This window comes from Leptonotus elevatus, chromosome 21 (genome assembly GCF_054856555.1).
Source record: "Leptonotus elevatus isolate MCC_2025b chromosome 21, RoL_Lele_1.0, whole genome shotgun sequence".
In the NCBI taxonomy this organism is placed as follows: domain Eukaryota; kingdom Metazoa; phylum Chordata; class Actinopteri; order Syngnathiformes; family Syngnathidae; genus Leptonotus; species Leptonotus elevatus.
The window spans coordinates 3,475,124-3,498,401 of NC_141259.1; the positions used below are offsets into that span (position 1 = coordinate 3,475,124).

General features: G+C 38.4%; 2 protein-coding genes across 11 annotated transcripts in view; one reads left to right on the forward strand and one right to left on the reverse strand.

The window, feature by feature from the left end:
* The window catches only part of relch (RAB11 binding and LisH domain, coiled-coil and HEAT repeat containing), a 30,636-nt gene extending 19,679 nt beyond the window's left edge, over positions 1-10,957 (reverse strand). For 4 of the 8 annotated variants that reach the window (XM_086065723.1, XM_086065721.1, XM_086065720.1 and 1 more), the window contains exons 1-11: positions 10,390-10,956; positions 8,025-8,114; positions 5,252-5,323; positions 5,056-5,111; positions 4,826-4,939; positions 4,515-4,709; positions 4,275-4,369; positions 2,690-2,819; positions 2,428-2,567; positions 690-765; positions 506-601 (exon numbers count right to left, since the gene is read on the reverse strand). In XM_086065723.1, the coding sequence (XP_085921849.1) occupies positions 506-601; positions 690-765; positions 2,428-2,567; positions 2,690-2,819; positions 4,275-4,369; positions 4,515-4,709; positions 4,826-4,939; positions 5,056-5,111; positions 5,252-5,323; positions 8,025-8,114; positions 10,390-10,843 (1,518 nt within the window). In that variant the 5' untranslated portion in view covers positions 10,844-10,956. Of the gene's footprint in view, positions 1-505; positions 602-689; positions 766-2,427; positions 2,568-2,689; positions 2,820-4,274; positions 4,370-4,514; positions 4,710-4,825; positions 4,940-5,055; positions 5,112-5,251; positions 5,324-8,024; positions 8,115-10,389 lie in introns of all 8 variants that reach the window. The other 4 variants (XM_086065725.1, XM_086065724.1, XR_015091987.1 and 1 more) reach the window with 3 other exon arrangements.
* Positions 10,123-23,155, forward strand: pign (phosphatidylinositol glycan anchor biosynthesis, class N). Of its 3 annotated transcripts, none has more exons than XM_086065728.1 (29): positions 10,123-10,218; positions 12,848-13,090; positions 13,157-13,278; positions 13,366-13,464; positions 13,600-13,706; positions 13,830-13,954; positions 14,050-14,180; positions 14,263-14,382; positions 14,489-14,529; positions 14,650-14,709; positions 14,877-14,969; positions 15,441-15,496; positions 15,664-15,742; positions 15,896-16,078; positions 16,148-16,287; positions 16,368-16,467; positions 17,175-17,267; positions 17,524-17,615; positions 17,719-17,824; positions 17,918-18,026; positions 18,107-18,209; positions 18,410-18,512; positions 21,092-21,178; positions 21,271-21,326; positions 21,579-21,654; positions 21,733-21,806; positions 21,905-21,947; positions 22,030-22,082; positions 22,550-23,155. In XM_086065728.1, exons 2-29 carry the CDS (start codon positions 12,864-12,866, stop codon positions 22,671-22,673), a joined length of 2,802 nt encoding a protein of 933 aa, XP_085921854.1. In that variant the 5' UTR covers positions 10,123-10,218; positions 12,848-12,863; the 3' UTR covers positions 22,674-23,155. The 3 variants fall into 3 exon arrangements, with proteins under 3 accessions (XP_085921854.1, XP_085921853.1, XP_085921852.1); XM_086065727.1 differs by lacking the exon at positions 10,123-10,218 and adding an exon at positions 11,875-12,090; XM_086065726.1 differs by lacking the exon at positions 10,123-10,218 and adding an exon at positions 11,877-12,200.
* The last annotated feature ends 123 nt before the right edge of the window (positions 23,156-23,278 follow it).

Consider the following 23,278-nt stretch of genomic DNA (forward strand, 5'->3'; position numbering starts at 1 on the left):
CAATCAATAAGCGCAAAGGTAGTCATGACAGCATTATGTTTGAGGCATGTAATTATAATAATACAACTGGGCTGCAGCAGTTCTGTGTGTGTCACTGCACTATTTTACTTACATTTGGATTGCTGTGTAACACACTAACAAAAAGGAAAAAATTAACTATTCTACATGTGCATCTCAATAAATGTTCTCAAAAAGTGACATTAATGTTATATAGATTTAGGAAACCTTTTTTTTTTTTATTGCTTTTATAATAATTCGGTTACTTGAGAGGGTGAATTTGGGGGTTTTGTTGGCTGTGAGATATAATCATCAAACTTATGTAATGAAAAATCAAATCAGAAACTGTTTCTCTGTGGGATATTTGTACCTTTTAATTCAGGTTATATCATTAACACCAAGATCATTCCCGGCTGTGTGCCTATCTATTATACAGTAAAACAAGCAATGGTGTTATGATGATTAAAAAGAGGGGTGAAGAAAAATGAACAGGTGGACAAGGCTTTACCTCTCTTTTAGCAAGAAGGACATTTGGGACGATATGAGGAAGGCAGCGGCCCAGCATTAACATCACACTCTCTTCGCTATCTGCTATACGAGACACCTAAAGATGAGAGAAATGTTCCACTTAATTTGATAAGCTCACTGGTTACAACATCTGCATGAAAATGGGTGAGGGTGTGTGTATTAACCTCTGCCCCCAGGCGGCTGTCTGAACACATTCGGCAAAAGGATAGCAGGGCTTGTTGGAAGGCCGGGGATAACTTCCTGGGTTAGGCACGAATAAGAAATTACTAAAACCACTTACTGCACCTTCAGTCTGTTTTCCACAAAAAAACACCATAGATGACTGCATTGAAATTGTTGCCTGTGCTAAAAATGGGCACAGCCTTCTGAATAAACACATGTAAGGATCTCTCGCCATCTAGTGGTGAAACTGAGACGCACAGCAGCTGATCTGTAAAGTCAGTAAAGGGGGTGCTCACTTGCTGAAGGCACCAAAATACCACGTTTCGAAGAAGACAAGCCAAAATGTTTGTTGACAACGTCATGTTGTTTACAATGGTATGCTATATGCACTACCACTAGTCCAAACATGGTATTCTGTTTAATATTGCATTTGTGGAATATAAATTAAGCAGCAAAATCTACCCGTTATTATCCATCTCAGGAGTTAGCTACTGCCAATTGTATCTCAGAAGTTAGCTACTGCCAATTGCTGTTGACTGTAAATGACAGCAAAGTGTCTAACTCAGCTTGCGAACGTCACATGACCAATCCCAGAGAACAGGTGAACCGCAACGGTCGTTACCTGAACCCTTAGACAATGTGATGTAATTTTCAGTTGACAGCACGTGGCAAAATGGCTGCCCCTCAAGATGGATACAAACGGGTGGCTTTTTCTGCTTAATTCATGTTCCCCAAACATAATATTAATCAGAAAGTGGCCTTAAGAATGAATGCTACATTGCTGCCATACTTAATGCTTTTAATTTGAATTGTTTTACCTTCATGGCCAAGAACGGGTTTCCATACCTATATTAAGCAACATATAGGAACCGAGAGCAATTGAAATTTTACTACTTATAAATTTGGGTTACATTGTTGCCATAGGAATGGGACTGACTTTATATCTCTATTCTATCACATTTGTATATGAGCATCAAGGTTATTTTAGTTAACGAAAACTAAAACTAAAATTAAAAAAACTTTCGCTAACGAAATAATATAAAAACAAAAATGCTTTTTAAAATACGAAAACTAACTTAAACTACATTTTAGGTTTACAATACTACCTAACTAAAACTGGCTATAATTATAGCAAAAATGTCGTTTGTTTTAGTATTTCGTAATTAATTTCAAACTTTGGGGATGATTTTAAATGTGATTTTAAGTAGATTTATTTCCATATTAACCTGAATAAAGACGTTTAAAAGTGTGTCACACAGAAGTGATGTCATCTAGCAGCAGTCAACAGAAAAGCACCTTCAGATGACGTCGCTCCCAGGCGACAAATTTGCCTGTTTGATTTTTGGGTCCAATGTCTCGCTCACCTGCTTTTTCATTTAACTTAGCCGAAACGCTAGGTAAGAAATGTGTTACTTTTTTCATTTTACCATGGTGTTTATTAAATATGAAGTATTACAAGTAATACATATTTAAAATACGAATAATACTGAAACTGACTAAAACTAAGCAAATTAAAATTACTAAAACTAATAAAAACTAACACAACCACCCTGAAAACTAATTAAAACTCACTAAATTAAAAAAACTAAACTCAAAACGAAATAAAAACTACCGGTAACTAAAATGAATATTCCAAAACTATATTAACTCTGATGAGCATGTTGCATACACATTTATGAGCACAGAGCATAAATGTCATTATATTTTTAGTGCTTCCTGGATTATTTAATAACCACTCACCTGTTTGGCTGAACAAAATGTACAGGAGGCCGACTTTTAATCTTATTGTGAGACTGTGGTTTGTTCTGCGGGGAGGGAAGCTCACTTTGAGGCTCTGAAACACCCTGGATGTCCAGGTACTGTCCGTTATCTGCACAGGGCTGGGGACCGGACATACATCTGGTTAGGTGCAATGTGCTTAGTGCCACTTTAAAACATAGTGACACCTCTATAAAGGCTTCAGTGGTGCAAGTTCAGCCTGGGAAATTTACAAGCACTTTACCACAGAGGGTGGGTCAGCGGAGGAAATGATGGCGCTGCAAGAGGATGCGGGATTTGATGTATTCTGGGAGCTATGGTCAAGAGTGGCTGGAGGAGGGGAGGAGACCGTCTGCTTCAATGTCTGAATCTCACTGTGGGGAAAAAGGAGACTATATATGACTGTTATTTAGAACACAAGCATAAAACAGTATTTTCAAATGCAGTGAAGTAAACTGGTGACAATCGTAAAGGATTATTTTGATATTTCAAACATGGCTTATTTGTATTCTTATTGAATGCAAATGAAAAAAGGGTTTAGAAATGGAAAAACGTGGCAATTATCAAATATTAAGTGGGAAAACAGTTATACTGTAATATAATCCTAGACTGGGCATTCATCCAAGTGATGTTTGCTTTGCCGTTGACGGGATCTTCGCAAGCCTTACTGCAAGTAATTAATGACCCCTTAAAAATATTCATAACTGCATAATGCAGAGTACAACAATATGCAAATACATCAGTGGCTTTACCACTTCATCATATCCAACTTGTTTCATCTGGACTGCACTTCTTACCAAACTTATCTAGACTGTCGTCCATGAATGAATAAAATATACATACATAAAAACATAAAGCTTACTGAACTCCAGTTGTTTTTTCCTTAACCTTGTGACGTAAAAAAGGTCAAATATGTTAGATATTCACTTCAAGGTCTAATGAGGTTTTAAAAAGTCCTAATGTCAATAATAATATCATCAATAATAATATAATAATGACAATGTCAATAATTGCTAAAACTGTCCGTCACTGAGAATGATATATTTTTTCCCGTTTTTAAATTCACATCCCGCTGCAATGTGATTTGCTGCTTGCAGAAATGAAGCCGCCTCTTTTTTTCATGCCTCTGCTTAGCAATTACACATAAACGCCACAGAGGAGAGAGTGATTTAGATACTGTGCTGTCTTTAGCATGGATGGCTTGCTATATTGATTAACGTGCATTGCCGTAAAAAAATAAAATTAAAATTAAATCCTGCCAGCAGATACTAGACAGTCCCCAGGGACAACATGAGTAGCCCACAAGTCTGTTTTAAAAATTAAAAATAGCTCACTAGTGATCATGCGACAATGTGACTTTGACATACTAAAAATTAAAACAGAAGGTTAATATTTATTTTATTTAAACTTAACATGGTACACTTTTCTTAATGTATCAAATATTTTATATTGTTTAAAAATAAAATAGATTGTGTGCAATGAGATTTAAAAAACAAACAAACAAACAACAAAAAATACAGAGTTGTAACCGCGATATTTTTGCTCATTATTATTATAGCATCAGAATCTAATTCAGCCCATGCCTAATTGCAAATGCAGTTAAGCATTCAAGCCTCGTCGAGATTTAATGTCACTTCAACATAATTCCTTGAAACCAATTCCTATTCAAAATGGGCTTTGGCACCATTTTGTGGCATGTGGTGACTTTTTCAGTGAGGCTCCTCCAAAAAAATGTCAATAGTTGGACTTGTGAAGAGAAAAAGTGTTTTGATCATATAAAGCAGAAAGTTCATATGATGAATTCAAATGCATATAACAGAATGTCAAACCTCTGAAGTTTTTTCATCTGCTCAGATAGACTCTCCTTCTCATTATTGAGTAGACTGATTTGATACTCCAACTCTTGGACGACCTCTGCCTGTTGCTTTATGAAAGGAATAAAAACAATATTTTATTAAGTGTAATTTCAAGTACAAGGACACTATTTTAGAATGTGCACTTTTTTAACGGTTGTCACTTGTAATTCTTTGGTTACCTCATGCAACTATGGTAAAAATGAACAAACAAACCTGTTGTGTGAGGTCGGGCTTCCTAGGGGGATCTTGAGCAGCACAGTATCCAATGAGATCGCCAAAATCTGGTCCGACCGCTACGTCCACATTGTCCCTCATTGAAGGAAGGGAGGAGCCGCAATTTCTGTAGAGCTGCAACAGGTCAGGAGGCTTTGGAATGTTGAGGCCAACGTCATCCCACAGCTCAAAATCCTGGAAACAAATGAAAAACAGGCGTATTTAGTTAAGGCTGGAGAAAAATATACAATATATTATCTTTTTAAATAACAAATATTTTGTTGCAAGAATATTTATAAAAAAAACGTTACCTGATCATCATTTTCATCTGAGAAAGTGATGGATGAGAGTTTGTATTCATTTTTCAACAAATATTCATTCACAAGGAAGTTTAAGGCTCTTTTCTCAAGTGGGCGTAGAGGCTCCTGAGGCAGACACAAAAGAAGCTATAAAACGCTGTCTAGGTTTGATAGGTAGTCTCTTTATCACTGTTAACAGAATAGAAGATTTTAATCTTTCCAAAAATCAAAGGTCCCCCCACCTGAATTTCAGGGTTTGACTTGAAGTTCTTTCTCTCCTGAGAAGGCACTTCGTTCTCTGTGAACCAAGAGGGAGGAGAAAAAAAATGGGACGAGTTTAGCTGGATGCTCAACATTGTTCGGGAATTCTCTTTAAGAAAAGTAGAGAAAGTGACAAAGAAGGGCTCGGGTGGAGAAGAAGTTTAAAGTGCGCCACACCTGCTGCCTGAGTCAAGTTGGCGCGCAGAGCCTGAATGGTCTCCTTTGCTTTCCGTAGCTCAAACTCCAGCACTGGACAGAAAGTGACAGCACACGCACACGTTCACACACACACACACACACACACACACATACACAGGAAGTGCATCCAAACAAAGACAAGGAACAAACAAATAAAACAAAGATGGAAGTGAAAAACACAGCAAAGATATTAAGAGTCTAAAAATAAAAAACAACAAGAGGGTGCATGCAAATCATGAATCTGAGAACACATGCAGCAGAGGATTATGGGATAAAGCAAACAAAGATTTATGTCAATTAGCGGATATCCTACCCAGTCAACTGTAATTGTTTTTTTGTTTTGTTTTTGTTTTTTAAAGAGACAGCAACGTAAAAAATCAACTTTTAGGAGCTTTTAACCATGTTATAATGCTAATTCCTCACCAAAAACATCACAGAAGTGGTGTTTTCCTTCATTCGCCCCTTTATGAGAAATTCTAGGTCATTCTGCTTTCTCAGCACCAGCCCCTCCCAACTTGAGAAAACAAGCTGTTGGAACTTTTTGACGTCATTAGGTGAGGCCCCACCCCCCGCACACTGCCTCTGCAGACTAAACGCACAAACCTAACTGGACTAATGGTGTAGTGTTTAGCGCGCTCACCCTGTAAGCAGCAGGTCTTCGGTTTGTGACTAACTCAGTGTCGTTTTTTTCCCCCCTTCTTTTCTTTCTTTCTTCCCTCTTTTCCCCTCCTCCTCCACTATAATTTATTGCGGCAAGGAGCCATTTTGTTTCAAATGTTTATTGAAAAATTTAAAATCCATCCAATTTCCACATGTAAAGACACAGTTGTACTACAATGGCTGGCCGGTCTTGCGTGGTCACACAGCGCTCCTTGGCAGCAGCCGGCTCGGACGAGAGGGGCGCTGCAACCCGGCAACCACACAGGGAGAGGCAGGGTTTTACTGAACCGGGCGTTTTATTTCCGCATTAGAAAAATAGCCAGCAAGACACCTAATATTTCATTAAAAATTACATCACCATGGTGTCAAAGGTAAGTTTTAATCATTATATGCCTATAATTAACTGTGGAAGGGCTTAACATTCCGTGATGTAATCCCTTTAATTCTACTGAGATTTTAAAACATTCCATTTTTTTTAGCTGTCTGACAAAGGATTTCCCAGGCAAAGTCTCAGTTACTAAATAATATTAAACTACACTACCATCTGGCTATCAAAAGTTAGAGGCCACTGGGACATTTTTTTTTTTAACGAAAACAAACCATTAAATACATTACAGTCCAAATTGTTGTAGGGAGAATCCCTTAAAAAAATGTCTTCTAAGTAACCCACAAACTTTATATGTATATTTATTTATGTATACACTAGTGTTTTCCTAAAGAGCCTAACAAATGAGATGAGAAAGTACTTTCTGATGTATTTTTAAACCAGAAGAAATACACTATTCACTATGATCAATTCACAAAAAATATAAACATATTGATTAGCTAAAATAACATTGAATGTCGGAGGAAGCACACAAGGTTGTTGTTTTTTGTTTTGTTTTGTTTTTTAACACACACAAGGTTTAAGCAATGGAGTGGAAAAATTATATTGTATTGCATAATTGTGCACTGATCATCTGCAATACCGTAAAAACATGGTACACTTATAGAATCTGTTGACAGTGTTTTTATTCATATAATAATTGCACTATTTTAAAAAGACATACTACATCTTGAGTTTTGGACCTGATATATAGATTAAAAGTTGTCCAAATAATGTGATCAGAGCACATGATGTTGATTTGTTGCTACAAAATGAAAATTAAAAACACCATTAAGCCCAATGCTTGCAGATCATGAGTGCACAGGATGCAATCAAAATTCCAAAAAAAACCTCAATCCGAAGGAAGGAGGGGAGAAAAATGAAACAGATAACTAGTTCGGATGGAATGACTTGTCCAGTATTGCCAACTGGGGTTTGATCAACGTTAGGAGAAAACCAGAGAACTCCGAGTCAGACAGCTGTGGGCAGGCATATTTGCATGGGGGTAGATGGAAGTACAGTAGAGGGTGGGGGAAAGAGGCGAGTGGTAACCATTTGGGAAATGCAAACAACAAACCTGAAAAATAAATATCCCTGCTGCATGTTTTTTTTTTCTTCAAATAAACCTTCAAACTGTGCAATATAGCTGTCATAGTTTTCCATCAAATTTAGCAAAACACAAGATGGAAAACATTCATTACAGGGATGTACATCATATATAGTATTAATATTGACACTTACAGGTTTGTATTTATGAATCAAACACAGATTGACTCATCATACAACATTTGCACCTAGGCGAGCTGCTTGCAATCTAACAGCTCGGCTTTAAAGCAATCACCGACGCTTACGAGTCACACTCAGCTGTTACTTTCTGTCCTCGTGTTTGGTGTGTCACGATTGAACCGCATGGGAGTTGTGTGATGCTCCTGTACCAAAAATACCACCTAGAGACTCAAAAAAGTGAAAACGTACACTTCTATTGAGCTGAAGACAAAATAAATGTGCGTACATTTTAAATAATTCTAATGGCCGTTTGCTGTCGCCACCAAAGTGTAATTAATTATGTAGCATAAATACAAGGCATGTAAAACTAGATTAAAATCTGCATTAAATGTGTAGCCGCCGATGCAGCTGTTTCCATTTCATCCATTAAATCAGGTTTTATTTCCCTGACTCGAGCGGTGGCTCTTGGCTCTGAGTCGTGACAGCACAGGTTCATCTTACCTGCCACCCGCTCGTCTGATTCTCGATTGCCGTCATCCGAGTAACGGGCAAAGTCCAGCGAGTCCAAGGTGCTGATGCTGCCTGCTCGATCTAGTTCCAAAGACAAATACAGAGAGGGCAGTGAAAATCAAAACTACTGATTGACTTTTAACGTGATCATTTAGTGTCAACTTTGAACACCACACACATCAAAAGCATAAAGCGAAGACAATACACTCATACACTAAATAGCTACATGACATCAGGGTCATCAGTTCGCCCTTGCATATAATTAGCAAGTCTGTGACATGCTGTGTCATGTGTTTAAAGTATCGTTTGGAAAATAATTTTCAAAATCCATTTCGCTTTGCTGTGTTACAGTGCTTACATGTTTATGTCTGGCAACAACCGTAGAACTAGAATATAGCACATAAATACACTGAGTTACCATAGTTTATAATTTCTTGTTTCAGGTTTGCAGTGCCATATGATGCTAAAGTCAGATAAATAGGCTGCATTTCCACATTAAATCACTTCAATTCATGATGACGGCAGGTCTCAGAAAGATAAATAATCAATCTAATCAACTTGTTAAGCCCTGTAGATCAATATATACAGGAAAAATGCACACTAGTATCAACCAAGTGATTAGCAACATAGAACACATTTCACCAGTTGCCACAATTTTAACAGAAATCCTGTTAAACAAGTACGAGGGCCGAGATCATTCCACTGATCACATGATCTCCTGAATACCAGATTATGAGGGAAACAAATGCAGCATAATTTGAAAAAACTAATTTGGATGACTTTCCTAACTATTTCACAAGGGAGCTGTCATGTCATGTTTTTGAAGAATAATACATTTTGTCGTTTTATTTTAAGACCGAGCAAATATTTAATGTCATCACGACTTACGTACTACTAGAGACATAGCACCCATTTATACACTGCAAAAGTGGCGATTTATCGACATATCAGTGTTGAATTGAGGTATCTGTTTCCAAGCTGCACATATTTTGTCACGGTCACCTTGCCTCATTCCACACAACTGCAAGAGGAAGTCCTTATTTTCTCAAACGTTTCTATGTATTTACTGAGGCACTTTAATAATTATGGGTGCTGCTGAGAAAATTTAATATTGGCCTCCTGCTTAATTCAAACACATCTTTGACACCAATAAAACCTGAGCATGATTTGATTCACTTAAGTGGACACTAAACCATTTAATTTTCTGTACCACTTATCCCCATTTGGGTCGCAAGTAAATTGGAGCCTATCCCAGATTAGCTGACTATGCGAGAGGCAGCATGCATCTTGGACTGGTCGGCAGCATGCATCTTGGACTGGTCGGCAGCCAACCACAGGTTACATACAGACAAGCGATTCCCAGTTCACAATCACATTCAAACCTATGTCCATTTAAAATTCTTCATACATTTACATGCATTTTTAGAATGTGGGAGAATGCCAGAGTACCTGGATAAAACCACACAAGAATGGGATAAAATGAAAATTCCACACAGCAGGCCAGTGCGAAGATTATAACCCTAAACCTCAGAACTGTGAGGCAGCTGTGTTACTCACCCAATGTGCTGCCTCATACATTTTTAGAGGATATTCTCACATTTTCTTAAAACGGTTGTTTTGCTGAGTAAGTTAAAATACAAACACAGTGCTTGAATGACTAGAAGCACTGGTATATGCAGTACATAAGTGGTCACTGGTCATGATTATCCAATTCTACATTCTCCCAATTTTACTACATTTCTTACTAAAAGTATCAAATGTATCATTATTTGTCTATGACTGACATAGAGTGACAGTCAAAACAATTCAATCGACTTCCACTAGGATGGTAGGGGCAGAATAATCACTGAACAGGCCCAGATTGAGTATGTAAATTTGTCAGCAAATTGAGTTAGTTATTTCTGTATATCATATGTGGCTTTGTAACATTTATGTTTGGTGGCGTGCTGTGAGATAAAAGTATTAAAACACTGCAATATAACGTTGTTAAAAGTATTGTAGCTGTACAATGCCACTTGTCTTGACATCTGACCTCTCGCCGTCTTCAATTCAGTTCAGTTAAAGTTTGCATTTATTTATAGAGATCAAAACGTATTACCAGGGCGATTAACACTGCCTTAGTACCTTGTCATTGTTTATCATTTGCACACAGCATTTATGGCATCGCTGTGTGTGCTTCAGCATGGTAGGTTTCAGTCGGTAGGTTTCAGGTGCAGGTGTGGAAAGCCGATATTTCATGGTAGACTGATTACAAACCGACATTATAAGCTAAATGCTAGCGAGTTGTGTGCTTTACAAGACGTTAAACACAAGAGGTTAACGGCAGCTACTTAGCTAGCATCGCCTAGCTACTTACTCAAAGGTCCACCAGGTCCAAATCCCTGATCTTTGGCAGGTGGGGTGCCGCTCTGCCGCTCGAAGTTACCCGGGTTAGAAAAATAATCCCTCAGCCTCGGGAGCTCCCTTCCCGACTCCAACAGTTCTGTGTGAAACTCTAAGGCCGTGAGGATGTACTGGTCGCGCAGTAGCTGAGCGGCGATGATATCCACCGACATCCGCGACTCGGCGCTGCCAGCCATAGCGGCGGTGGCCGCGGAAGACACCGACATGCCCTCGCCGTTTGGGCTCGTTCGGTTACTGGACAGCAGCAGAGTCGGAGGCTCGATGTCCGCGGGCGGGGAGAAGGGAATGCCCGGCGGCGGCCCCGGCGCCCCGTCGCTAGGGCTACGCTCGGCGTCAACTGTTTCGTTAGGTCGCCGTTCACTCTCCTCTTCAGAATCGCTCATATTAAACGGGTTCACCGACGCCATATTTGCGCGATTTAAGATTTTTAGCTATCCAAGCTAAAGCTAATCAGACCAGCTTCCTGGATGGATGTCAAGCTAGCTGGGATTGGATTCTCGCGTTAACAGTGATCGGCAGGGTACCGCTTGTCACGTGACATTTGTTGACCGTTTCCCACAGCAAAATATTGAAAGACCAAAATAAAAACTACCGCTCCAACACAAGATGATTCTTGAAATTAAAAACCAAGTGAGAATAAAACATGACAAACAATGAGTCAGAAAATAGCCTTGACCATCATCTGACAGTGGCTTCCTAAAATCATTGTTCATGTGTTATCTTTATTTTAATCAAAAACATCAACCCCCCCCCCCCCCCCCCACACACACACAAACACATTTTTATTTAATCTGGTTATTTTAATTAGTTATACAGTATTTCCATTTTCTAGATACCATTTGAGTGTAGTGTTGGATATGAGGGACCACGCCCACTTGAAGGGCTGGAAGTTAATGGAGCATGCGCATTGTTGCATCCCGGCATAAAGTGACGTGCCCACGAGGCGCCCACCTTGGTGAGGGCAACGTCCCCATCAAAGACACCGCATGTAGTAATGAAGTATTGAACATAAATCCTAAACTTGATCATTTCTTAAGCGTTTTGCCAAGTATGAGTAGTTACTTAAGTTTTCAAAGACTGGAACTCTTAACAAGATTAATAATGGGATGGGGTGGGGCGGTCGAAGAGAGCCAGAAACAATTCCAACACATGAAAGGTTATTTTAGTGTCTTTATTTAGACTATAGAATAGTGTGCAACTCACAATGTGCAGGCCTTCTTGTTATTTTTCGTTTTTGTGTCATCTTCAAACATGGAATGCGTTGACATTTTGCCCCCACTCGTCAGCACACAGATGAAAGAGGTGTGTCACTACGCGGAAGTGCTGCTTTCATAGCGTCCATTTCCTTCATTGTGATTTTTTCTTTTTCTTTTCAATATTTAACAGCGTCTTGCTATGTTCAATAGGACACTTCAATGTGTTTTGGAAGAACGGGGGTGCCCTTTCTCCGCTTCAGTAAGCCATGAATGGGTCAATTAAGTAGGACTACAGTACCCACAATTCCTTCACGAGTCGTAAACGTTCACGTCACAACTAGGAAGTGCATGGACGTTGTCTTCAACTAATCTCATTTAGAAAGGAACTGTAGCTGGCTTTGTAAATGTACGCATTTAAGGGCCTAACTGATGTATTTGGTTACATGAAGCCAGAAACGGTAATGTTGTCAGACCTTTAAAAATGCATTTGCAGTCTTTTTTTGGGTTTGTTTTTGTTTAAATGATCAAGAACTTCAGATTGATCAAGAACTTCAGATTTTATATGCTGGTAAGATTTAATAGTGAGCTTTTCTTTGCAACGGTTATAGAATAAGGATTACATAAATAGTCACTGGTTTGGTGTGGGCTCGTGGTCTTTGCACAGCTCGACTACTTCCTAAATTTAACACCACCCCTTGTCTTTTAGTTTCATTCTGTTGTTTAAATGCTGCATGGCTCTGTTTATGGAGATGTTTGACTTGTCAAATGCCCAGATTGTTTGTAGTTGTATATTTGTTCAATAACAATAACAAAATCTTCACAGCCAAACGGAGAAACGCAAGGGAAAAAAAACACTCCTTTGTTTCCTGTCTTTCATGAGTGGACAAACTGAGGTCAGGCACACCTGGATTAATCATTTTGTCCACTCATGAAAGACAGGAAATGAAGGCGCGGTACTGTGTTCAGGAAGTGCGAGATTTGTGCAAAGAGCTCATACGAAATATTTTCCGTTTCTATTTGCACTAACCTGTTTATTATAAATCGTGTGGGGCCGAAACTTCAGAAGTACTTCATAATTTCGTAAAGTTATTTTTATTTTTTTTCAAAAATCAATACTATTGGTCACTCCACACGTAAAGTGATAAAAATGCCTTGCTCTCTTTGACATGCAGTTTTGGAGATCTCCTGAATCCCCTCTTTATCCCTCTATTGCAGGCTGACACAGCTCAAAATGAAGATGATCACATTTTTAGTGGTGGGCCTGACAGTCCATTTCATCTTCTTCCTGTCCATCTTTGACATCTACTTCACCTCACCTTTAGTCCATGGGATGACACCCAAGACCACACCTTTGAATCCACCTGCCTCTCGACTGGTGCTGATAGTGGCCGATGGCCTGAGAGCAGACAGCCTCTACACCCTGCTTCCTAATGGCACATCCACGGCTCCTTACTTGAGGTTGGAAATAATAAATAGACTTTTGTGAGTCACACTTAAAGCTTATTTTGCTCTCTCTGCTAACAGGACTGTCATCGAGGACAGAGGTACCTGGGGTGTTTCCCACACACGTGTTCCCACTGAGTCTCGCCCTGGTCATGTTGCTCTTATTGCTGGCTTCTATGAGGATGTTAGTGCTGTTGCTGAAGGTGTGTACTGTGTAACATAAAAAGGTATGTAGGTGGTATCATTCAGCAACCATGAGTATTCATAGCTAATATTTTTTGTGTCATCAGGTTGGAAGGTCAATCCTGTGGAGTTTGACTCTGTGTTTAACCAGAGCAGACATACTTGGTCCTGGGGCAGCCCTGATATTATAGACATGTTTGCTAAAGGTAAAGCACATACCGTCAGGTCGCAAGTAGTATGTGCAGAATTGCTCAGCATGACTACAATGTTTCAAATAAGTTTTATGGCTCACTCAGTAGCATGTAGCATGATACAGTTGTGTCCCTGCACCATACTTACAGGGCCTAGTGGAGATCGTATGTACACCCACGCTTACCCAGCATCAGAAGTGGACTTTGTCTCCACAGACCCATCCAGGCTAGACAGCTGGGTGTTCACTCAAGTCAAAGTATGAGAGTCGCTACTCGTAATATCCACAAATAAAATGATCAGCAACATTTTCAGTGTTGTTTTCCGTTCTAGCAGTATTAGTGACTAGAGAAAATGATGCTGTTTGTGCTTTCTCTATCAGTCACTTTTTCAATCAGCAAAGTCGAACTCCACTTTGATGTCCATCCTGCTGAAGGATAAAAATGTCTTCTTTCTGCATCTATTGGGGATGGACATAAATGGACATACTTACAAACCAATGTCCAAGTCAGTTCTTGTTTTTTTTCTTTATGAATAATTCTACTCTAGCCTTCGTAATAAAATGCACTACCTCATCAATGTTTTACTTGTCTTTAATGCAGAGAGTACCTAAACAATATTGGCCTCGTGGACACTGGTGTATCTGAACTGGTCTCTGTAATTGAAGACTTCTACAGCAATGATGGCAGAACAGCTTTTTTGTTCACTTCTGATCACGGCATGACCGATTGGGGTATTAAAAAAAAAGCTGAAAGTCTAAAATTAATGTACTCATATATGTCATATTTTAATCCAAATTTCATTTGTTTCTCTAGGTAGTCATGGTGCTGGTCACCCTTCAGAGACTCTCACCCCATTTGTGGCTTGGGGGGCTGGAATACAGGGAGCCCACAAAGTGACTGAAGGTCAACTTTACCCGGATGGCTATTTGCAAGGTGCACTCATAAAAAGCTATTACTGTTCACCATTTTATTAAAAAGGTTCTACTGTTTTGAGTGAGCTAATAGATGCACCGTTTCCTGGTTTCTCTGTTTATCCCAGATTGGAAACTGGAGCATCTCAGAAGAGTTGATCTCAATCAGGTGTGGTTCCTTTAATTAATTAATGTACTGTTTTTTATCAAATCATATCTTTATGATGAAATAATATCTTGTGGTAGGGTGATGTGATGTGTCTAAAATTTTGCTGTGTTAAAACTGCAGGCTGACGTTACTCCTCTCATGGCATCTCTACTTGGTGTACCCATTCCGGTCAACTCCGTTGTGAGTGTTGCTGCATTACTCATGGCACAGCGAATGGAAGCTGTAATTTGTACATAATTGTCTTTTGGGGCTACAGAAAAGTTTGTTATCCCTGTAAGATTCCCATGATTGTTATTATTATTATTATTATTATTTTAAGATTGTTATTATTGTTTGTGTGTCTTCAGGGTGTTTTACCTGTCCTTTACCTGAACAACAGCGATAACTTCAAAGCAGAGTGCATGTACACTAATGCTATTCAAATTTTGGAGCAGTTCAAGGTGAGGCAGCGTGCAGCTCTGCTGTAGATGGCATGTTTAGCATTTGTTTGTATCAATAAAAGAACATCACGGAATATTATGAATATATAACAGTAGTAGAAACAGTAACAATCAGTGTTGCCCACACCATGTTAATACTTGGGCGGGCCAAGAAGTTTGCAAGAACACTTAATTTCAAATATTTACCCCAAAAAACTGCCACAACTGGATGTACCGTATATAACGTTAGATATGACAGCCTTATTTTATTTGTATTATTATTATTTTTAATTTAATGCCAAATAAGTGAAAAAAATATGGTGTCACTGAGTAATGTGTTATCAATATTTTTAGTCTAAAAATTCACTAGAATGCATGATATGAAGTGAAAAATGGCCAAACAATTTCCCCCCCAAACCCTATCCCTAATACTGCAACAACCAAAGGGGATGTATTTTTATTTAATTGTATGTTTTCTTTTTGTTTTCGTAGGTAAAAATGAAGCAGAAAAAAGAGACAACGTTGTCGTGTCTCTTTACTCCTTACCAGTAAGTACAATAAACTGGAGATATTAACCTGAGCATGTTTCCATTTGATCTTTATCATCGTTATGGCCGCAACACTACCACTAACAATTGACAGTGCTTCGCCACGCTAGCAATGTATTTAAAATGCAATTTTATACACTTGATCTATTGCTTTCCCTGTTTATCAGACGACTGACTGAGCAAAAGCAGGCAGAATTGATTCAGAAAGCAAGAATACTGATTCAGCTGGAAAAGTATGGAGATGCTGTAAGTATCATGGGGAAATATAATTTTCACAGTCTATAAATACAGTAAGATCCACAGATGACAGTGTGTAGTATTCAGAAGGCTTGCATCTTGGATCAACTATTTAAGTCGATTAAAAAGAAAAAAATCATTTCCATTGTTCTTTGTCTCTAGATCTTGCTCTGCCAGTCTTTGATATCGGATGCCCTTGAAGGCCTCATTTACTACCACACCTACGACAGGTTTTTCTTAGGTTGCAGCGTGGTGCTGGGATTTGTGGGGTGGACCTCATATGTTTTCCTCGTTATTCTGAAGACTCACGCGAGCTTTAACATGCACCCCGACATCCTCAAACAGGTTTGTTTGAATCCATTTCAACCCACTCACCAAGTTTCTAAGTTGCGTGTATGGCTTCTGCATCCCCAGAAACCCGATTCCAAATTGGTGTGGCTGAGTGTGTGTGTCGCGGTGGCGATCAGCATATTCCTGCTCATCCAGAGGAGTCCATTCACATACTATATTTACTGCCTGCTGCCCGTACCTTTGTGGTACTCTGTTTTGAAAGAGTGAGTTTCATTCGAATAATATAAAAGGGCATTTTCTGTTTTTTATTGCAGAAATTCAGAATCACAATTTCCCATTTCAGGTCCAGCACACTAAGAGACTTGATTCACTCTGCGCCTTCCCTTTCTCTTTGGAAATGTTTTGGTTACTTTGCATTGGTAGCATTTGGCATTGAACTGCTGGTAGGTGTTATTAAAACTGTAAAGTAATTAATTTATTATTTTTGGGGTAATTCTTTATTTGTAACTTTTCACACTTTTACTGATCGGTACAGTTCACACGTGCAAAAATATGCACATCATCATTAATCCCACCATTTTGTAAATGTCCATTATTATATCTCAACATGTTGACACATTAGGGCTACCTGTGACAATCGTTTTTTGTTTTTTTTTGCTTGCAATCAGTAAAATACCTAATAAATATGTATCTTTTGTACTTCAATAATGAGGTAGACATCCAAAATAAACGGTTTTCATTCCAAATGTAAAGACACATTTAAAAATATCTTGTAGTGCTCCATGAACTTCCTTCCAGTACTGTCTAAGTCAGCAGTCCCATAGTTAGTATATGAAAATGATTTGCACATTGAGCGCCACACTTTCTCCAACATGCAGAGGGAAATCCTTCATAATGTGTTGCTTGACATGGAGTAATAAAATACCTTATTAGGGGTTCCCATCTAAATTCTTTCCATCTATGGAAGTTGGTTGATTTCCACATGAGTTTTAATATGGTAGTCCATTCCTCTTCTGATATGTATATCCCTTCTTTGTTCCACGTTGTTTTTACATGTTTAGTTGAGTGTGTATTATGTCAAGTTAATACATTTTTACTGCCAAGACTCACGAAGCTTTATGGTAACAAACTGTTCCTTTACTGCCCCCAGGTGGTGAGTTTTTTCCATCGCGCCATGCTGACTGTGGGTCTGGCTATCCTCTCTCTCTGGCCGATGCTGTCGGGTCTTCTTGGCAAGGCTAAGGTAGGATGGATAGTGAGACCATGTACAGTTGCTTTTGTGGTCACAGTGTGGATAATTATAAAAGTTAGGTTTGTGGATAAACAGTTAGATTTACGAGAAAATAGAAGTCAATACTCAAGGAACTTCTCTGACTTGCAGTTATTAGTTAGCACTACTTATTGTTTAAATTCAAATCCTGTATTGTGCATGCATTCCTAATGTTATGGCTGTTGAGTGTGCTTAAAAAGTGCTTTGTCTGATCTTTATTGCTTTTTAGTACCGCTCGGTGAACTGGTTTCTGGGCTGCCTTTGTTTGGCTGCTTTCCCCCTGATGCCTGTTCTGGGAAGAGGGCATAACACAAATCTGGTGTGGGTGTATTAAACTACAACCGCTATAATAAAACATATTGTGTAATCAATATCTCCCTGATAAGAATACAAATAATGCAGTAAACCTATTTTTTTTTCTTAGGATGTGTGCAGGTGCGCTCACTGTCTTTGTATCAGCCTGTTTCCTCTGGTCGTCACGGAACAGGACATCATTGCACCTTGGTGATAAACAGCTGTTTGTCATACAGGTAACTGCGGCTAATTATGTTCTGTGCATGACCGTATTTGCGCTAATACAGTTAGCTAAAGTGAGGAACACTTTAATGTGTGTCACTGAACAGATGCTGCATGTGGCAGTGTGTTCGTACGTGCCGTACCTCACACACTCCAGCCTACAGCAGAAACAGGGCCTGCCTCTTCTCAGTCAGATCATCAGTTGGCTCACATTAGGTTGGTGGCATGTGACTAGGAACACAAAATTGCGTTGCTTTTCCAACAAAAATAAAACCTTGCCGTAATGTTTTCTTTAGCATCTTCCATAGTTGTTCCATTGATGAGCTCGACTCTCCTGTTTCATCGGCTTCTTAGCGTATTCCTCTCGCTAACAGCCACATACTTTCTGCTTAGCACTGGGTAAGATAGCATATACTGTCACGTGATTGTAATGTGGCATTATTATATTCACATTGACTATTGTATCAACCAGAAGTAGAAAAACATATGTATCAGTAGTTGGGGTTCACAGTCATGCTGGAACCGAAAACTTTCATCAATATATATTTGGATTCTTTTGTGAATAAACCATCACATGACATGCATAATTTCTAACCCAGGGCCGAGGCATTATTCCCTCCTGTGTTATCTTGGTTGATGTTTGCGTGGATCAACATTGAACAGGAAGCCATGATCGCTGAGGGCATCTCTGGAAGGCACGAGGTATAAATATTGTTGTCTCCTTGACTACGGAATACATTTTGGAACAGATTGGTTAAAGTTACAGTTCCAAGCTAGAGCTGTGAGTAGCTATGAAGGGACGCGTTGGGGTATTGACACACAGGACAAGACTCTTCTAAAATATAAATGTTTTTGCCAGGCCTTATGTTTGTGCAAAATGTCATGACTCATGAGTGTTTGCCCAGGTTTAGACAATCTAAAACGGCATATTTTTTTCAAAATCAGCGCATCACCACGACAACAGCATGCAACAAAATAAAAAGCTTTCAATAACTAACGACTTAAACATCTTTAGGTGAAAAACTCAGTTTGAAGACGATCAGGTGCATTCTCTAAGAGAAGTTTATTTATATGACCTCTATAAAAGGCTAAAATGGCACAAAATTCCAAAATAAAGTAGAGCTGTCAAAGTTAATTGATCAATTGACAAGTAATTGATTATCAAATTAACTGACAACTATTTTAATAATCAAGTACTAATCGTTTGGAGCTTCTTCTTTTTTTTTTTAATTGTCCAAATCATCTGATTTCAGCATATCAACAGTAATTCTTCACTGATTTCTGTAGTCCTTCATGAAAGAAGACTGATTGTCTTCTGTGTTTAATCAAAATAAGACATTTGTACACATCTGTTCTTACTTTGGAAAACAATGACCGAACCGGTAACATACTACATCTATCACCTTTTTTTTTTTTTTATTACTATATGAATATGAAGTACGAAATAAACACTAATCACTGGTTAATAAACAGTAAACGGGAATTATATTTTTTTTATAAAATTAAAATGAACCTGCTTAATCGATTATAAAAAATATTAAATTGTGACTAGGTCTGGGTATTGCTTCAGATTTCCAAAATTGATTCAATTTAGAAGGGTTCGATTCACGATTCACATTGATTTTTGATTCAGTTAAGGATTTCATGCAGTACCAATTTTACTTTTGTATGGAAGACATTCTCAGACGTACCAATGCTGCAAATAGTAGAAACTTCTTGCTCTTACTTGGTGCATTAGTATGAAAACAATATATAAATACTCAACAGCAAATGAGTATACCTAACTAAATATTATAGCATTACCATGAATAAGGAAAATTCTCGATAACTACAAACAACAATTTCTGTATCAAATAGAAAATACCAAAATATATATGAAGCTATAAAATATCAAATGTAAAATAAAAATACTTACTCGTGAATCGCTACAGAAAATGGTGACTGCTGTTCACCTTCAAAGATCTTCTCACTGGCAGGTTGTTGCGCAGTTCACACATAAATACTGTACACGTTAATATGAACTCTGATTGTTTGAGCAAAAACTACAGTATGTTATGTACAGTAGTATGATCTAGTGTACATAAAACAAACACACCAGGAGCCTGCAATGGCACAAAACAACAACACCTCCAGAAGAAGTTGAAAGTGAAACTATACCACACGGCTAACAATTGACGACCTTTTTCTGAAGTAGGGTAAACTGTATTTTCATGATATGCAATTGTGAGTAGTGCAGTTCTGATTCAGCAGAGCCATCCACATTTTGTTGTTGCATGGCTGTGTCAATAATGTGAAATGTGCTACATGCATTTGTTTAATCTGTTCAATGAATGCAAAAGATGCCCAGTGTGTGATTCATAAATCTTGAAATAAGATAATTTTTGATGAGACCTTTGCTGAGAGAACCAGTGTAACTTATTTTAAGGGTAATTTGCTTTATTTTAGGATATACAGACTAATTGAGACAACCTAGACATTTTTATGTTCAAATTAAGATAATAGAAAGCCAACATTTTTAAATAAGTAAATAACCGTTAAAACAAGATACGTTTCTAAATTTAAGATTTTAAATCTTGGCAAGTGCCACATTATTTGCAGTGTGTATAGTACAATGGGGCTAAAATAGGACCCATGCAAATGTACAAAAATGGGTGAAAATTATACCTTCAAATACTCATAGGTCACCTTCTGTACATTTTAGGGTATGGCTATGAAGGACTATTTTGTACGTCTGAGGCTGCTACACGCGCTTCCCAATTTCCATAGTCTTAGGTCAAACACACCGGGATAGGACTCCTTTAAACCTCTATAGGGGGCACTACAGACCCCCCTTTTTTTTGTACTCATATAAAATAGTTCGCCAGGCTTGATGTGTGTTCAAAATTTGGAGATTTCATGTTTAGGGTCTCAAAAATTGTATTGTTTACTGAGAAGAAGAATAGTAGTAGAAGAGTTCCCACAGAAACAATAGGGACCTCGTAACGGTCGCTGCTCTGGCCCTAATTATTTCTAAGCAGATACTTAGTGATGACCCTCGGAAAATTAATTCGATTTAATACAACATTCAGTGCGATTCCCTGCAAATTCCAAAATTGTACAGATAGCCTAACTTGTCTTGGCTTATAAACAAGCAGTTCATTTTTTAAATGCTATTACTAATAATGCTAATAAGACCCCTCTGATAAAAAGAAATGTTGATTGCATGATTTCAATAAAATATGGATGGATGGATAGATGTAAGCTAAAATGTGTGAACAAAACTTGTCTAAAATGTCTTCCAGCTCTCCACGATTGATTTCTCTGCCAACATTGACATCTCCAAAATTCGGCAGCTCAAGTTGGATGACATCCGGCGATCATATTTCTTTGTATCCTTAACGGTATTTGCAAGAATGTAGCAAAGGCAACGAATACAGCAACAACTGCCAAGTAACTGTCCTTGACCTCAAACTTTGATCAGGTTTTTTTCATAATAACAGCTTTTTTTGGCACGGGAAACATCGCCTCCCTTAACAGGTATATACAGTATGTATTGGGTCTTTTATACAGCTGAACAAGGAAACGCAACAAACCACAGTAATTGGCACACTGTTAATTTAGCACACCTCTGATAAAGGTACTGAATAGCTTTGTATAAGGCAACAATTTTAATAAATCTAATTAAATTATGCAGGTGTACGTCAAGTCCTGACTGTTTTATGAACGTATATAAAAATATGTTTTTCTTTTTTATTTGTCTCAAATCTTTCTTTTCTCCTTTTCTTTCAGTTTTGACCCAGTGTCTATTTATTGTTTCCTCACAGTCTACAACCCCTTTATCATGGGAGGGTTATTGATATGGAAGGTGGAGTTTACCGATGCAGGAACTTTTGAACTTGCTTTCCTATCAAAGGTCACCGCTAATTTCCTTGTTGTCTTGTAGGTCATCATGCCATTCATATTCGTAATGTGCGCATTTGAGACGATCCAAGCCACAGCAGAGCTGTCATCGAAAAGGTACATATTTGTTGTCCGCTTTTAACCACAACAGCCAATCTTGGTGTTTTGTGTTTGAAAATCACATCATGTAATGCAATAATATTCTCATTCTGCAGCTTATTTCTGATTGTCTTGGTCATCTCTGACGTGATGGCTCTGGTAATACCCTACCCTATAAACTGTCAATGAATGTACGTTCCTACCTTATGTAAACTAAGCATTTTCTGTGTTTTTTCTGCAGCACTTTTTCTTCTTAGTTCAGGACTACGGCTCCTGGTTGGATATTGGCACAAGGTAAGATGGCTCAATGGGGTAGATGCCACGGACTTCCGGGTTTTACACATCAGCGCTGTTTCCGTTCCAACACTCGCACCCCAACCGCGCGTCCCGCTCATCGGCGGGAGGGCGTCTCGGCTATCTGAAATGCTTCGGACACTGAGACAGACACTACACAATTGCAGCCTCGCACCCGTCGACAAGAACGCGCAACCGAGGAGCACCAAGGCGGAAGCGCAAGTACTGGGACGCGGCCCACACGTCGCGAAACGGAAACAAAATTGATAGGTGAAAACCCGGAAGTCCCGCCTCCTCCGTGGCATATAGTCCATTATTATCTTGATCTGTTGTGATTGCCGCTCACAGCAAGGAATTATTGAAACAAATGTTTATTATAGTTGTAATATGCAGCTGCGTCAAACGTGAAATGATGTGTATGTTGCAATTACACAGGTTTAACTTGTTTTCTCTTTGTTCCTGCACAGCATAAGCCACTATGTTATTGTCATGTCGATGACCATCTTCCTGATGTTGCTGAGTATCCTCACACACATCCTCACATCACGAAGACTCGTTCTGTGGCGTAGACGCAAGATGCACTTCCCTTGAAAAAAAATTAATAAATAACAGTGCAGCGCATACTTGTTGAACTAGTATAAACATTCAGTACTTGTGGGCTTGTATTTGGTTGGTGAGTATCTTATCTTAAGATTTTAAATGACATTGTGTTTTGCTATACAAAAGTCAATATGTACTTAAGAAATTTAACAAAGGGGAAATAGTTATGGAGTGACATTAGCATTGATAAGGTTTATAAAAGCTGTCTGAATTCTTCACATTAAGTATATTTTATAGAATCATGAAGACTGGATTCCTTCCATGAATGAAGAAGCATATCCAAAGCAGCCTGCTATTATGCAAATCTGTTGTGTTTTATAAAAACGTGTGTTTCATTGGTTTTTGCATTAACTGATACATTTTACTCGAAATAAAACTACATTAGTAATTGTTTTTTTTTTAATGCACACAACTGCATCATTGTTTTGAAGGATTTCTTGTTGATGTATTTTATTAAAAGGAATGGAATTAAACTTGAAGATGTTTGTTTATAATTATTTAGTTTATCCATTTTCTATGTATCCTGTTCAGTCATGGAGCTGGAGCTTTGGATGTGAACCTCAAATCCACCAGAGATTTGATTAGCAAGCAATTAA

What these genes read in the sequence shown, in the direction of transcription:
- pign (XM_086065728.1), top strand. Translation starts at nt 12,864, where the DNA reads ATGAAGATGATCACATTTTTAGTGGTGGGCCTGACAGTCCATTTCATC. An exon ending in TCCACGGCTCCTTACTTGAG is followed by an intron (nt 13,091 to 13,156) that starts GTTGGAAATAAT and finishes CTCTGCTAACAG; the next exon opens with GACTGTCATCGAGGACAGAG. An exon ending in GAGGGTTATTGATATGGAAG is followed by an intron (nt 21,655 to 21,732) that starts GTGGAGTTTACC and finishes GTTGTCTTGTAG; the next exon opens with GTCATCATGCCATTCATATT.